Here is a 15,609-nt window from a genome sequence, read left to right as displayed (position 1 = left end):
ACATTTACTCAGAGATGGTGATGAGGACCTTTGATTTCTGTGACTTGTTACATATTTGAGTCTATAAATTGTGGTAAAGTCGGACTGCGAAGTTTGCCTGCAACGCAACTGAGTACAAGATTTTATGATGCACAATTTAACATTTGAATACCATTTTTTCCCCCAATTTAACCAAATATGATCCCCTTTGCAGTTCTGTTAGACTACACAACCACTCGTTTGAAAAGAAACACTTGTCATTCAGTCGGTGGCGGCAGTGATGTAGGAGACTCTAAGCTCCAACAAAACACTTGTCCTCGGGGGAATAGGTGTAAGTTGGTTGGCAAAAGAGGAGGGGGACACTCCCAAAGGCATTAACACTTGGCTAGAAGGAGAGGTGTGGAGGGGGGGGGGGGGGGGGGTTGATGATCTCCAGCTTCTCCCATTAGTGAAACCAACAAACACAATGGCCTTGTTATTCTTTGGCCATAATCAGAATGGGCTCCGTGTGTGGGCAATGTAACTGGGAGGAGAAGTCGACTCTTTCAAACCCTCTCAAGACCCTCCTCTCTCTCCTGGCTTATTTGCATGACTTGAGGAAATTAAATGATGCGATAATATACCCCCCTTCACTACCCAGCGGCCCTTGAATGATTCCAGAAGTGGTTTTTACATGAAAATAGTTATATTTTAGTGAAGTTTTTGACTCACCTGCAGATAATAGTCTGGAAATGCAGTTACAGTGAATGGTTTTGAAGTGACTTAAGCCAGCTCACGTTCCTACTTTTAAGTAAAAAAGATGGGCGTTCAAAAACGACATTTTTTTAATCGCTGAAGTTATGTTGACTCACCTAATTTTGGGGGGAGCTTCGCAGACTAGTCTGGAAAAACTCCGGAAAAACAAGATAAGATGCTGTCAGTTGTTAGAAAGTGAAAATGCGCAGCGGGGTTGGGTGCGTTCGGGAACGGCACATTTACAGCTTCGGCTTTTGGCAACGCCGGTTATTTCGCGTCACCGAACAGTTTGTAAAACTTCACTCAACTGCCAAAACAACAGATGAGACAGCCATAAAGTTGTCCAAAAGACATAAAGTATGTTGCCAGGTGACGTTACGTGAAAATCGCAGCGTGAGATGAGGACGCTGGAGGGGCATTCAAGAAGAGAAGATTAAAACAGGCGTGCGTATGTTTTTGACTCACCCAAGTGAAACGGATTTAGTCACTGGTCAGTAAAACCTCTCTGGACATGTCATATAACACAGAAGATGCGCGCAAATAGACAGAAAATCCATTATTGACGACGTTACTAAGCCATTTAGCTCCCAGGTCGCATTCCGTACTTTCTACGACGTGAACGTGTTGTTGTGAGGACATTCAAGAACGGCACAGTTGATAAAAGTGATTTGGTTTCAAAGAAACTTAACGAAACTCACAAAATAACAGACGAACTTCGGTCAAATATGTTAAACACAAATTGCTGCCGGGTTTATTGTCGCTTACCTTTCTTCGGTAAACCCCCGGAGTGAAGCCAAACCGTGAGAGCCGTCACCAATGGCAACAACCGTGCCGACGCGCCAAACGGCAGATAACGTAAAATGGTGCCAAAGTGACGTAAACAAAACCTTTTAAAACATATCGTCGCACGCAAAAGTCGCTTTACGGTACAGCCGGAAGGCGAAACCCCCTCGAAAACCACAATAAAACAGAATGACGAAGGTCGTAAAAAGCCCCCAACGTCGCTCTTGTAAACCTTACCCGGGCATCCCTGCGGTGCGCGATCTGATACGCGGCTCTCCTGGTGGGACAGCAGGACACTCGCGGGTAGAGCCGGTGGCAAACTTCGGCTCCGCCGCCGGTGGTAGTGGTCGTGGAGGTGGTCGTAGAGCCAGCACCGCCATCCAGGAGCACTTTCCTCTCCCGCTTCTTGAGGCGCTTGGGCAGGCTGCCGTCGTAGCAGCGTCGCCTCCTGGCGCTCAGTTCGCCGCCACGCTCGGGTCCGAATTTGGCGTCCCCGCACTCCCAAACATTGACAGCAATGGCCAGCACCAGCACAAATTGCAAGTGCTTCATTGTTTCTTTCTCTTTTTTTTTTCAACAACGTTAGAAAAAAAAAAATCCAAAAAGAAAGATCCAAACAAATAAATCCACAATACTTCCAAAAAAGGAGGATGCACCCAAAAAATTAAAAGCAATTTGTTATATTACAGCACTATTTATGTGGGAGTTTATTACGTTTACCAGTACAAGCATGCTGCAGGTGTCTGCCTCCTAATAATAATAAATACGAGCTGTTTTCCAGAAAACAGCAAAAAGATGGCAATTTATCCACAAAAGCAGAGCCCGGGCGTCCCTTACAGATGACAATAACAATGATAATCCCGCAGTGTGTGGAGGCATGGAGGAAAAAAACAAGGGAAAACCGACAGTAAAAGTTCCTTCTTCTTTCGTGCAAGTCCTCAGGAGCGCTCACATGTTTTGCTCGTGCGCTTTCCTCCTTTTTAACCAGCGCGCGAGAAGAGCGCCGTGACGTATATGTTCAACGGGGACGCGCGTAGCGCGTGCGCGCACACACACACACGCACACACGCCCCTCCACACACACACACACACACACGCTTGCACACACGAGGTCGACGGTCACCTGTCTGCAAGGAAGAGCGAGTGCGCGCATTCGAAGACACTGATTCACAGTCACACGCACGCGCGCACGCATACACGGACACACGCAACATAATAGTCCACATTTACGATGATATAGGGATTTATATTCAATCAAATCTGTCTATAATTTGTCCAGTAGATTATACGGCAATACTGACCTATAATGAACAATAACATCCATTGAACACAAATTTGCTATTACAGTTATTTAAATGCATGGGAAATAGTGGAAATGATCCTTTCCAGGGTCAAATTGGAACATTTCAAACAATGAAAAAGAAATCTCAGTTTTAAATTTAAGGATGAATGGCAGGGGTGTGGGGAGGGCATGGCCAATGAGGCTGGGGGGGGCTGGGGGGGGCTGGGGGGGGGGGCTTCAAGCATCCACCTGCGGGAGGTGGCAGAGCCAAGTTCACAAACGCACAGCTTCACCAGAGCAAGTGGCAATGACAAAGCGCCTTCAAGAAAGTGGACCAATCGCTTTGGATAAGTGACTCCATTGCTTGGCATTTGCTTGCCCTTGCGTCTTTGTTCATCTTGATACCACCCTCAACGTGGGACGAATCCCCCCCTTTAGTCACCCCACGACCATCCAAGAGGTGAAGACCGTGGCAATTTGGAGAAACAACTCCTGCAATTTTTTTTGTTCTTAGAGATTTGGCACCTGTTCTTACTTGGGGGTCTCTGCTTCCAAGAAGGGGGTCCGCTTTGATTGTGGGCAATTATGGAAATGACCGGCTATGAGGAAGATGCCCCCCCCCGCCCCATGGTCCCTCGACCTTCTGCATTCTTTACATTGGCGAGCTCATTTCAGGGCCACACAGTCCCTTTACTTTTGTTTTTGAGGCGACAAAACCCCTTTAGACACCCCAATGTGACTATCCTTAAATACAAAAAAAAACAAAAAAACATGGAGATAAAAAAAATCATGTATGTATCTCTATTAAACCATATCAGGCCAGTGCGCTTTTCATATGGCGCACCCCCAAGGTGCGCACACCTCCGTTTGGGTAAAGCCTGTTGCAGACGGCGCAGAAAGTCCGAAGCTTCAGTTTGGGAGTGAGCGACGAGAAAACATGTGGGATGCAGATGTGGAGCAGAGGGGAGCACATCTGCTGAGAGATAGATCATTACACTCACACACACGCGCAGGCGCGCACACACACACACACACACACACACACACACACACACACACACACACTGAGCAATGTCTCTTGTCTTGCAAAACTCTCAATTTCCAAAGCCGTCTCATTCCTGGTTGTTGTCTTGCAGTTTTATTGCAATTGCTACACGTGAAAGAATTCCAAAGCTTCCTTTCCGCATTCCTTTTTCAGCCAATAGCAAATGCGATTATTTCTGCCAAGTGCCAAAGTGAAGGGTTGGGGTAGGCGAGGGGGGGCCTTATTTGTTTTAATGTTTTTGGGTTTGTTAGTTGTTATAAAAAAAAATGGATGAATATTTCATGTGTATAAAATCAAAAGACATCCAATCAACTGCTAGTTTGTACAGCAACGACGAGGCACTCTAACCTGTTATGATTTATTCCTAGTTTTCCCCCAAAGATTTCATTTGAGTTTTTATTAGTTTAGTATGTTGGGATATTTCTTACTTGAACAAAAAGCTTCTCATCACAAAGCCAAGTTTAATTCCCTTTTTATGTCTGCTGGGCTCGTTGGGAAATTCTCCAGTGTGACCCCGTGAGGACATCCCGGAAGTTGCCGCTTAGTTTGTGGCCACACGAGGACCAACACCACAAAGTCGGCGCTACCCCAGTCTGAGCAAATATCCCCGTTGTGATCCTTGCCTTCTTCCATTGTTTGCCTCATAACTCAAAAGGATGACAGCGCAACCATTTGTGCTTTCTCAAAAACCGCAAGCGGAAACCGCCAAGCCTCTGCGGAGTCGGCTCGTCCTTTTTTTGTTAGATGGTGTGAAGGAGGACAACAACAAACATTGATTTCATATTTAAACTACCAAATCTCAACTTTAAATATAATTTAGTCAAATAACAGGAATGAAAATAAATCCAAATGAAATAATTGCTGTTCGCGCCTCTGCCTCTTGAGGCAGTGTGGTGCGATGCGGCGAAATTTGGTCGATTCATAATTTTCAACAATTCAAATTGAAATCTGGATAACCAGCCAAATGACATCATCTATATTTCCACTTTGTCTAACTTTTAGCTCAAGATTTAATTACGTCGTCCTGAGTTTGACACCAACCGCATTCCGGCCTTTTCCGGAAGCCCGTCAGCATGACATCAGCGAGCGCTCGTCCCGCGGCTCGGCTCCGAGCACACGGCAGCATTGTGTTACGCTCGCAACTTCGTCTTAACGTTTGGCAATTGTCTCCGCCTGGAGGCGTCCAGCGCCACGAATAGCCTTTAATGAGCCCGGGCCATCTGTTTATGAACGCTTTGAGGGGGTGCGGTGACGCAAAACGGGATCCAGTAGCCCCCTTTTCCCCCAGCTGTGTGAACAGTCCACAATACAGCAGGACCTTTAAACGCAGCGTCATGCGCGCTGAGTCAGCCCGGGCCGCCTGCCCGATGTCAACAGTCACTAAATCAGCCACTCGACGCGCTGGACCACACCGGCTTCACCTTTGGATCCTTCCTCCGTACCACCCCGGAGTGTCCTCGGGCCGTGTTTGACTGAAGCGTACACACGGTGTGACTAAGCCCAGCCACCCAAGGACTGCCCGGCACGCTGGCACGAGATGTTTGGGCCTCAGTACAGCGCAAACGCGGAAAACGGAGGTTAGGGGGTGGGAAGGGGGCGGCGGCGTGTCGGAGACCCATGGGAAATGGCGACCCGGCCAAGTTTCCACCAAGCTTGGCTTGCGACTCTACGGCGGGATGGCCGACCATGCTGTGGCACTTTTCCCGGTGGAAGGGTTCAACACCCACTTACTTATCCAGGAAAGAATTAAAAACCCACACTTTTCTTGGTGAAAGGGTGCAATAGCCATGATTTTTGCGGTGAAACTGTTTAATACTCACACTTTTCCCTGGCTACATTGTTTGTAAATTAATTAGTATGCTAACTAACTTGCTCCTTTGTTACCTTTATAGTTAGAACAATTAGCACATGCCGTTAGTTAGTTAGTTAGTTAGTTAGTTAGTTAGTTAGTTAGTTAGTTAGTTAGTTAGTTAGTTAGTTAGTTAGTATGATTACTAGCACATCGCTCAGTGAGTGAGTGAGTTTGTTTTTGTTAGCATGATTATTAGCACAGATCTTTAGTTAGTTAGCTAGCTAGCTAGTTAGTTAGTATGCCCTTTAGATAGTTATTTCGTTATCTTAATGTGTTTATTTCTTTGTCTTTTTGTCAGTTTTTGAGTCTGTTAGTAAATTTAGTTATGATGTCTATTTGTTGGTCCACTTTTTTGGTTTGTACGACTCTAGTCTATCCCATTAAATTCCACTAATCATTCTTTTCTGGCCTCTATCATTTCTCCCCTGTTTCCAATTGCTGTTTCCTCATTGAGATTAAGCACCACCGCCGTTGACCAGTTGGGCGCTGTTGCTTGTGGCTAACTGCCTTTGTAGTGGTCTGCCTTTTAAGGGGAGGGGGTGCTTCCTCTCCGGCCGCAGCCTCATAATAGAAAACCCAGAGACCAATCCCCCTCTGGCACATGAGACGTTAATGTTCAGCTCAGCAATGACTTTGCGGCCACTTGCTGGTAAACGCTTCCATCAGGTTAAGCCCATGCCAAAGTATTATTGCCATGGCCACCACCCTCAAATTGCGAATCTATTGCTGAAAATGATTTTTTTGAGGGTGTGGCTAAGAGTCTTCAAGGGCATTAAAATGAGCGTGAATGATTCTCAAACTTAAAAGCAGAACGTTGAGAGTGTGCGGTTTAAAAGATTTCAGTTAAAGGACGTTCTTCGTAGTTCTATGAGGCTAACGGAAAGCGATTTCTTTTCCTCGACTCCAAGGTGGTCCCGGGATGGCGTTAGTCGGGATGATTGATCTGAAGGCTCGTCTCCGCACGTTTCCCCATTCCTCCTTGGACCTTCTCTGATTTTTCTGACTTTGCGGTCACACGTCAAAAGCCCAGGTGACGCCGCCCCCGCGCCGAGATCGTCTTACACCCGGAATTTTCATACCGCGGCTTCGGGGTCACCGCGGAAAAGGATTTGATGGAAGCTTTGACGCGACATCCCAACAACGTGCCAGATTTGCTACCGCTGGGCTTCACCCCCACCGCCGCTTCTCGTCTTACTTTCACTCTAGTCTGACGTCAACACCTTTCATGATTTATGGCCGGCTCTCGTCGTTATTGTTACGATTATTCACCGTGCGTCCGCCGACGCTCGACAGGCTTATGCATAATGCGCCTTAATGTCTCCTCCAGGAGGAAAGGTTCTCATTAAGACCGGGGAAGGGGGGGGGCGGTATTCTGAAAGTGGTTCCCTAGCTGAGATCGAAGTCAGTTTTTGAGCATGTGCGTGGGTTACCAGGAGGTTATCAGTTCAAACTCCAGTTCACTTTCAGTCACAATCGTTCCCCTTTTAAGAAGAATATTTCTTCAACTGGGGTCTGGATGACCAAGCAGTCGCTTCAAACGGGGTCACTGCACCAAGTGACAACGTCGGACAGGAAGTGTCGTCGTCCTCGTCGCAATAACACAAAACAGTCAGTGACCGGAAACACACATCTCGTGGGAAAAGATCACGTCGTTGAACGAGAAGGGTACATTGGGACAGGGGTGCAAAAGTCTCGTTTATCTGTGGCTAATTGCGAGCCCGTAGGACGGGACCTTCCTGTGGACGCATTCCGCATGCTGATAGCAGTGCGGGACCACCAAGGATTGGAAGAAGACATCTGTGCTGGATGTACAAAGAGTCCGATAAAATGTTTTTCCCTACTCTGTCAGCAAGGCCTCGATGTCGCTTATCTGCGTTTGCCTTTCGCACGGAACCCAGCCAAAAAAATGACATTGATGACACTGCGTGCACTTTCACACAGAGACGTCCGTCAATCAAATAAATTCCAAAAATTAGAGTTGGTTGGTCAACAGAGGGCGGTAAGGTGCCAACCCACCTCATTATAAACTAAATCTGTAAACCAGCGTTTCTGAATGTGCTTCTGAACTTCAACGGTGGTCTTCAGTGAACAGGCGTGACGCAGCTTAGACATGTGGCCCGCTAATACGTTGTAAAAAGCGAACACTTGAGTCAGACTTTTGGCAGTCCAAATACGAAAGAAGGAAGCAGAGTGGAATCAATCAGTGTTCCTCAGAGGCCGCCGTGTCTTTGATTAGCGCGGCTTGTCAAGAGTTTAGAGGCCGAGCCGGCGTGTGTTATTACAATAAAGTCCTGACCACCGGCGGGGTTAACTTGACGGGCGTAACCATGGAATGATTGGCAGGTCATCTTGTAAAATTGTAGTCGTTCAGAACCTCGCTTCGTTTTTTTTAAGCGGGATGAACGCGGCAAGAAGTATTTCCAAATATTTGCTCTGTCGTGCGGACAGCGAGCGGCGCTGCGGTTTTGCGCTCGGTCACGGCGCGAGTTTGATTGCGCCAGCGCTCCCCGTGTTCCCGTTGTGGGGCATTAACGACGTACGCGAGGAATACGAGGCACCTGTCGGTTGGCGCGAGATTGCGGGGACACGAAGTGCTGATATTTCGACGATAATAGTTACAACTAATCAAGCTAAAATTACAATTTACATTAATAAAGCTAACGATCACTAACCACAATGACAGCAAAAACGTCAATTAATTTCATGACCTGATATAAAATTTTTGGGCCCTATTATTAAATACACTTTTTATTAAATCCACATCAGACCAAAAGATAATCTTACAGGATCATCGTATAAGACAGAAGATAGTCGATTGTCTGACAACCTTGACCTGGAAGGGCCAACTGGGGCCAAAAACAGTCTTAACTGTCCAAACGTGTGCACCATACCCTTTGCAGTTATAAAACAAAACCATGTGGCTGCGTGAAATAAAGATCAATCTTGGCTGAATCACGGATGAATTACTTTACAAAGCGCAGACGCGACGATGAACGATGAAATTCAGAACCTGCTTTCGACTTTTGTGTTTTCGAGGCCGACATTCTACCTTGACACGCGGCCGCTGAATAACGTAAACAGATTATGCCAATGTTTAGCGGGTTGTTTGGACTGGCCGGTAAATATTTATTGGGTGTAGCGGCATGCTGGTGTCTCTGGGTGAGGGGCTGGCTAAGGTGGTGAAGTCATTGCCACCGTCCTGTCATGCTCACTCGTGACCCTTTTACCATTTAGGGGGCCCTGGCCTGATACCGCTGTTATTGACCCAGAGGCCATGTGTGGCATGTTTGGGGTCTGCGGAATATATCCCCAGCTTTAACCTATACAAGCCAGGCAATTATAGCCGCCAAAGGCCAAACAATACAATCCATCAGCGGGCTTTGCCGGGGTAAACAGGAATAGGCGGCCCATGTCGGGGTGTAAACTCGCCATCCCGGAGAAGCTAGGGGTCAGCGCAGCTGTTTGATTGTCTAATTGGGAAGATAGCAAGAAAAGCAGACGTGTGCGCGAGTTGTGTTTGTGTGCCGAGACGCCTAATGAATGTGTGTTTGCGCTCGGGACCCCACACGCCTTTGTTTATTTGAACGCGGGCTAGTGTTTCGGAGGCGGTTTTATTTCCACTCGTTCTCATTTTTGCCACTTAACGCACGCCGCCGAGGAGTGGCACGCTGCGTGAATCACACGAAATGGTGACACCTAAACAAACGGTGGGTTTTAGTTCCATGGCGGCCACCATCCAAACAGGCGTTGGCAAAAAACAAGCGACGGGCTCGACGGAAGATTGGTGGCGGGTTTAGCGTCGTTTAGCGGTGCTGCGACGCGGTTCGGGTCATTGAATCGTGGCTAAGAGCCCAGCCGGACCACCGGGAAGGAGGCCCTCGCCCCACCACACCCCCACACTGGCCCATCAATCACTCACGTACACATAAGCAAAGACGGATACAAGTAAACACAGCCTCATCCCTCCAAGTTAACATTAGCGTAGCTACCGCTTGCTAGGCTCGCCTCATATGAAGCCCCTAGCAATTTTTTTGTCTGGATTTGTTTCCAGACCATTCCAGAACATGTACAGTACGAGTAATTAGGTGAACCGAAATGAGGTTGAAGGTCGAAGACTCTAAAAGCTACCAAGCTTCAAAATCAACAGGTGGATGAAAGTTGCTGGCCCAGGAATCTCAGTGAACTACCAAACTTATTCTTCCATAACATTTTTAGCGACAGATCGAGATTGTGACATTAAATTTAAAAAAAATTGACTCAGTTCCGCTACCAAAACTCAATCCAAGTTTCTGTTCTATTTCAAATCAAATTTCTTGAGTTTTACATGTTGTTCCAGATCCAGATCTTACTGAAGAAACTAACAAAAAAAATTCATCCATCTAGTTTTTCGATCCAAATCCAATCAATTTATCCAAAACACTAAGTGACACCCCAACGTCCACGTTTTCAAAATGATATGAATCCTGATTCTTGATCTAGATCCAGTTCCGGTAATTACAATACTGCCTCTCTGGTAGCGCAAATCAAACATAGAGCATTTTTATTACTATCTGGCAGAATCATTCAGGTCACATGACCTCAAGATGCATCTCATGCCACGCTTCTTGTATTTAACTGTATAAACTACAGGAAGTATCAGCACACACAGTGGTCTCTTTAATTCCTCCCAACACTTGCCAATTCTTCGCTGGTGGTGCTGTGATAGTGTTTGCAGAGAATCGTTCCTCCTGAGTCTTTCACTTGTCTCTCATGCTTCAATGCGAGGCCTTATTGCCCACCCAACTCGGTTATAGGGATTCTCTCTCTCTCTCTTTCTCCCCCCTAAGTGGGTGGTCCTGCGGGGTATGGCTGAGGCACAGGTGGAGCATTGTAGGGGTGCTCACAAAAATACCCCCCCCCCCAACACCACCACACACTTTGTAACAAGCTCCCTCATCCTGGAAAGGTGGACTCCAGTTTGGCACAGAGCTTCCTTCCGCCTCTTAAACACCAAACATGTTGACGTATACAAACATTATAACCCCCCCCCGCCCCACCTTCATTTCACATAGTGCCCCCTTCCCCACCACACCCCCTGCCCCCCCCCCCCCCCCATTAAAAACACTCCTGCGCTCCGCTACAGTAAATAATTACAGTTTCGCTCCATGTGTGTTTCCTAAAGTTTACACGGAAGGTTCAGTGCACCCTATCAGTTGTTTGGAGTCCGGCGAAACCACCGGTAACCATGTGGACATGTGCGTAGCACCGGGCAAGGCTAACCAGGGGGTTCATAATAAACAGCAGCATAAAGAGGGATCTGTTTTTCAAAAAAAAAAAAAAAAAAAAATGGATGGGTGTGACCCCCCCCACTGTACTAATATCCCCTGGCCTACCAGTGGAGCTGCTGAGGTCCGGTGTGAGGGTCTCCACCTGGGCAACAGAGTGATTTATTGTTACAAGTCAAGATAACAACACAATGACGGGGCTGTGTTCTGCATACACCTGCAGGAGCGATGCCCCACCATCTTATTCGGTACAAGGTGGCGATCAGTCAGATGTATTTTAGGGCCTACAATGGGACTTTTGTTTTTCTTTTTACTGTCTTGAAAATAAGCTTTCAACCAAGAGCTACTTCTTGGGTACTGATTAATGCAATGACTACCAGGTTGCTACACATTTGGGAATATTAGCTTCATGTTAAATCATGGCTAAAGTAGCCATATTTTGCTAATTGCTTTAGCGCTTTTAGCCAAGTTAAATGCTAATATCTCGCCAAAAAACACCCACAAAATGGTGTTTTCCTCCGTTCACTCAAAATAATTTTACTATAATGATACTATAATAACTATAATTATATTTGCAAGAACCTGATAAATCAACACTATTTCTATCATGCTCTGCCAGTGTTTACATTTAGAAAAATGAGCAACAATCCCAATGTCACATCCCTTGTGAGCTAAATTTAGAACAGAAGGTCTTCAGAAACTATGAGCAACATGTTGTTGACCCGTGACTGGTAACCAAAGCTAACCATTCCCTTACCATGAGAATTTGTGGTATTGGTAAATCACATTTCCAAGTCCTCTAATTCATCAGTTTGTCATGTTACTTGGTTAAGTTTTTGGGAAACACGATAGTCTCTCCGTTAAGAGAGGCGTCGGCGTCTATCGACTCCCTTGGGCGGCCACACATTTGCGTTTGAACTTTGCCCCTCCGTCCCCCTGCCCCCGTGACCTCACCGATGGCGCTAGGGGCTGCCATTACCTGGAGATTGTATCAGTCGTTAGCTTGGAGGGGATTCGGAGGCCAATGAGCTCTCTGTGAAACGTTAATGTGGAAGAAAAGCTGATTGGATCGACAAAAAAAAAATGTCTTTAAGGTTCCAGAATGTCTTGAAAGCGGCGTTCATTAGTAGGGCCGGTTAAACTTTGATGACAGCAAATTGGCCACGGAATAGCGTTTAGCGCTTATCTAAGAAAGGCCCCTTTGCCTTTGTGAAGCATTTGGCTTTTATCTGCGCCATCATTGCACATTGTAAAACTGTCGCTGACGCTTGCCATTCCCCGAGTGGCCAACGGAAGGATCTGGCCCTCGCAAACGTCTGAGCGGGAAGTTGTGCGAGACATTTGATGATGATGATGATTCGAATAGACGTCGAGTCGACGGGATGTTGGACATTCATTTTGTTGTGACCCGGCATTTTTTCTTTATGAGATTGAGAACATTTCAATTTATAATAACAATGATGCCGATATTGGAACAAAAAGTATCGATACTAGCCCTGAGGGTATTCAATTCCGCAACACATCAAAAAAAGAAAAATTCTGGGTATCCTTGGTGCTTGTGTTTGCGTATACACTACTCAACTTTTTGGATTCAAGAACACGCTGTACTTTTGTGTGGCTAAAGAATGTACAGTTAGCTCTAGGAATCCCGTCATGAGCCCTATGAGTGTTGATAATGGAGCTTCGGGGACACAAATGCAGCTGACAGTGTGGCTAATTTGGAATCCAGGCACAGTGCAGCACAAATGTAAACTGAGTATTATTATTGGACCTGTTTTCAAACTGTGGGTCGGGGGCTCGAATGGGGACCTTTGCTTTGGGATACGTGGTGAGAAATTGGGAGTTCTGAAATGAAGATGAGACTTAGTAACTAAAATTACAGTCACACACCTGACCAGCCATTGAAAAGTATCCGTCGTTCACGGTTAGCATAAAACAAAGATATTCACACGTGTGGTTAAAGCTAGCTGCTAGCTTCACGCCAGCATACAAAGAGAAACGCTATTGGCACAGGGCTAACAATTAGCATACTCTTCTGTTGTCGTTTTTTTTTTTTTGCGGAGGTCTAACACTCCCTGACAGTACGACAAAACATCACGCAGACAGCACTCGTGCAGGTGTCCCTAATATTATGTCCGACGTGTGTCAAAACATTTATCCCGTTATTGCTCTCCAACGCCCACAAACTACTTTTAAAAACATGACTGACGTTTTTACTGTCTGTCTGCTCGAGTCATTTTTTGCATTAATTGGTGGATCCTGCAAACACACACACGCACGAACATATACACAAACACACACACACACACATTCTCAGCCGGTCCTGGTTAAATGTTCCCCAGACAGTGCGCAATCCATAGACGGCAGCGTGCTTCCTCCTTGGCGTAAGTCGCTGCTCGTCTGAGGGATCAGTCTGGCGAGCTCGGTCCAGACGGAGCGGGAAGCGCCCCCCGACGATGCTCAGGAAACTGATGTTACTAGCAAATGTTTGCTTTATTTTTCATCAGCTGCGTGGATTTGTTTTTCCCGTACCTCCCCGTAAACATCGTCTCCTGACCGTCTCCACCTGTACTCGACTTTCAAATATGTCACAGGTGATGGAGCACCAAGCAAATTGGACGGGAAACACAGAAACGCTCTCATTTTTGTCGCCGGCCGCGTTGTAATCATAGTTTCCCTCGGAGGGCCATTATTACCGTCAACGTCTTCTGATCAATGAAACTGATGAATAACTAGTTTTGAAATCAGAGACTAGTCCAAACTCCTCAAATAGTTTCAAATGAGTAATGGTAATAGAAAATGCTAGCAATATCTCGATTTTTAAAAAGTGAAGACAATTTGTAATTTAAGTCACTGCAAAATTTGTCTTCGCGGGCCACATAAAATGATGTGGCGGGCCGTATCGGGGCCCCGGGACTGGGGTTTGATCCTGTTCTCTATTGGGTTGAAGTCTGGTGAGTTATTTTGACTCAGCCAGTGACAGAAAAAAAATGTGTTCTTCAAGAGGGAATATATTTCTGAGAGTTGAACTTCATTTCACCGTGTCTTGTGTTAGCGTCATCTGCTGGATCAGGGTGGGCATTGCCCCATCCCAAAAAAAAACCAAAAAACATCTCTGTAGCTCAGAGTCAATCCCCGTGACACAATCTCCTGTATATTCTTCCTTTTTCTGCCTCTTGCTGTTTTTTTTCGAGGGGGGCTGTCGGGCAACCTATAACAAGGGTCCGGGGCGGGGGCCGAGCCGTGTGTGTGAGCGGCCCGCCGTCGTCTTCTTCTTCTTCTTGTGTGGTCCGCCCGGCCAACTTTATGATTTATTCAGCTAAAGGCAGAGGAGCACGACCCCCAGTGACCACAGAGGGAGAGCTGCACGTGGGTTTAATGATTTCACCACAAAAATGTCTGCTATGGCTGCGTAACCCCCCCCCATCAATGCTGGGGAAGGGGAGGGGGGAGCACCACTACTACTTGGAAACATTTTTCTTGTCCCCCCCCCTGAAATTTTGCGTCCTTTGTCACGCATTCCTGCATTCGCCCTGTCTTTCTCCGTCCTCGCAGCCGCTGGGAGATTTCAGAGGCATTATTGAAACGCAGAGGATGATGTAACCAAGCTTTTAGGAACAAGCAGAGGGGTTAGGAATAATAGAAGAGGGTGGGTGTGCAGGGGGTGTGAAATAGTAAGGGTTGTTGGGGGGGGGGGGGATTTGGCATATTTGTCTCCCGCTTGTGTCCAGTTTTTCTGGCGCTGAGGGCTTGGATGGGCCCGCGCTGATGTCATTCGCGAGGATTTGCGAGCATTCTTGACGAGGAGTCAAGATCGCAGCGTGGGCCTAATCGCGTTGCGCAAGACCGACCCCCCCCCTTTTTCGATCTTCCACCAGCCCCTCGGTACGTTTCGCGTAGTGTGTTTTAGCACGCTGTTTGGACCTTTCGGTACAGTGAACTGACATTACACGCGTGTACAATCAGTGACCGTGCCTTCATGAAAAAATTCAGATCTTCGGCCTGGACCACAAATCAAACTAATGTTTGGGCTCTCGGAGCACGTCTTCATGCCACCTGGTAGAACCTCCAACCGAGAGGCTTAAGGGAAGACGTCTGTCTGGTATGAAAAACCCCGGCTCCGCCCCATCTGTCTCAAACTCATATCTTCTTTTTGATCCCAGATAATCCCCCCCCCCCCTCCCCTCCTGCAACCACCGCCCCCCCACCCCCTTGCTAAAATGTACATACATATGTTTTATGTCAGCCTTAGCCACCGCGTCTTCCCACTAGCATGCCCCATATGTACAGTAAATCACAATGTAAAGAAAACATCGGGGATTGATCGAGGCCCCGTTACGGCTGCGGTCCAAGCTCCCGGTTTGGCCTCCACCGCCATGACGTGGGTCAGAGGTGGAGGCTGTGGAAAGGAAAGAAAACCAGGAAAATCTCATTTTATTCCGGGAATAATTAGAAAATTGTGAGCGACGGCTCTTGAGGTTCTGATGAGTCCATTCAGAACAACCAACCCTCTCGAGCGTACGTCATGGGATTGGGTCATTCCCGTGAGATCCAAGTGTGACCTATCCTGGCCCGTTTTTGTTTTGCGTCGACTTCCAGCCGCCATGCTGGCGAACGGGTCTTGTGCTAATTAGCCGTGAGTCACCGCCGCAGAGACACGGGGGCCTTC

General features: G+C 47.0%; 1 protein-coding gene across 4 annotated transcripts in view; it reads right to left on the bottom strand.

Annotated features, from left to right (window-relative positions):
- Window positions 1-15,609, bottom strand: part of hhip (hedgehog interacting protein) — a 66,596-nt gene that overhangs the window by 20,940 nt on the left and 30,047 nt on the right. The window contains exon 1 of one of the 4 annotated variants that reach the window (XM_085912978.1): window positions 1,735-2,930. The exons of 1 other annotated variant lie outside the window; for it this stretch is intronic. In XM_085912978.1, the coding sequence (XP_085769104.1) occupies window positions 1,735-2,049 (315 nt within the window). In that variant the 5' untranslated portion in view covers window positions 2,050-2,930. Of the gene's footprint in view, window positions 1-1,179; window positions 1,452-1,479; window positions 1,581-1,734; window positions 2,931-15,609 lie in introns of those variants that run through there. 2 more of the 4 variants (XM_085912980.1, XM_085912981.1) reach the window with 2 other exon arrangements.

This window comes from Syngnathus leptorhynchus, chromosome 5 (genome assembly GCF_054491065.1).
Source record: "Syngnathus leptorhynchus isolate UIUO chromosome 5, UIUO_Slep, whole genome shotgun sequence".
NCBI classification, from domain to species: Eukaryota; Metazoa; Chordata; class Actinopteri; order Syngnathiformes; family Syngnathidae; genus Syngnathus; species Syngnathus leptorhynchus.
Note: the sequence above shows the minus strand (reverse complement) of the source record. Positions and strands in the feature narration are given on the sequence as shown.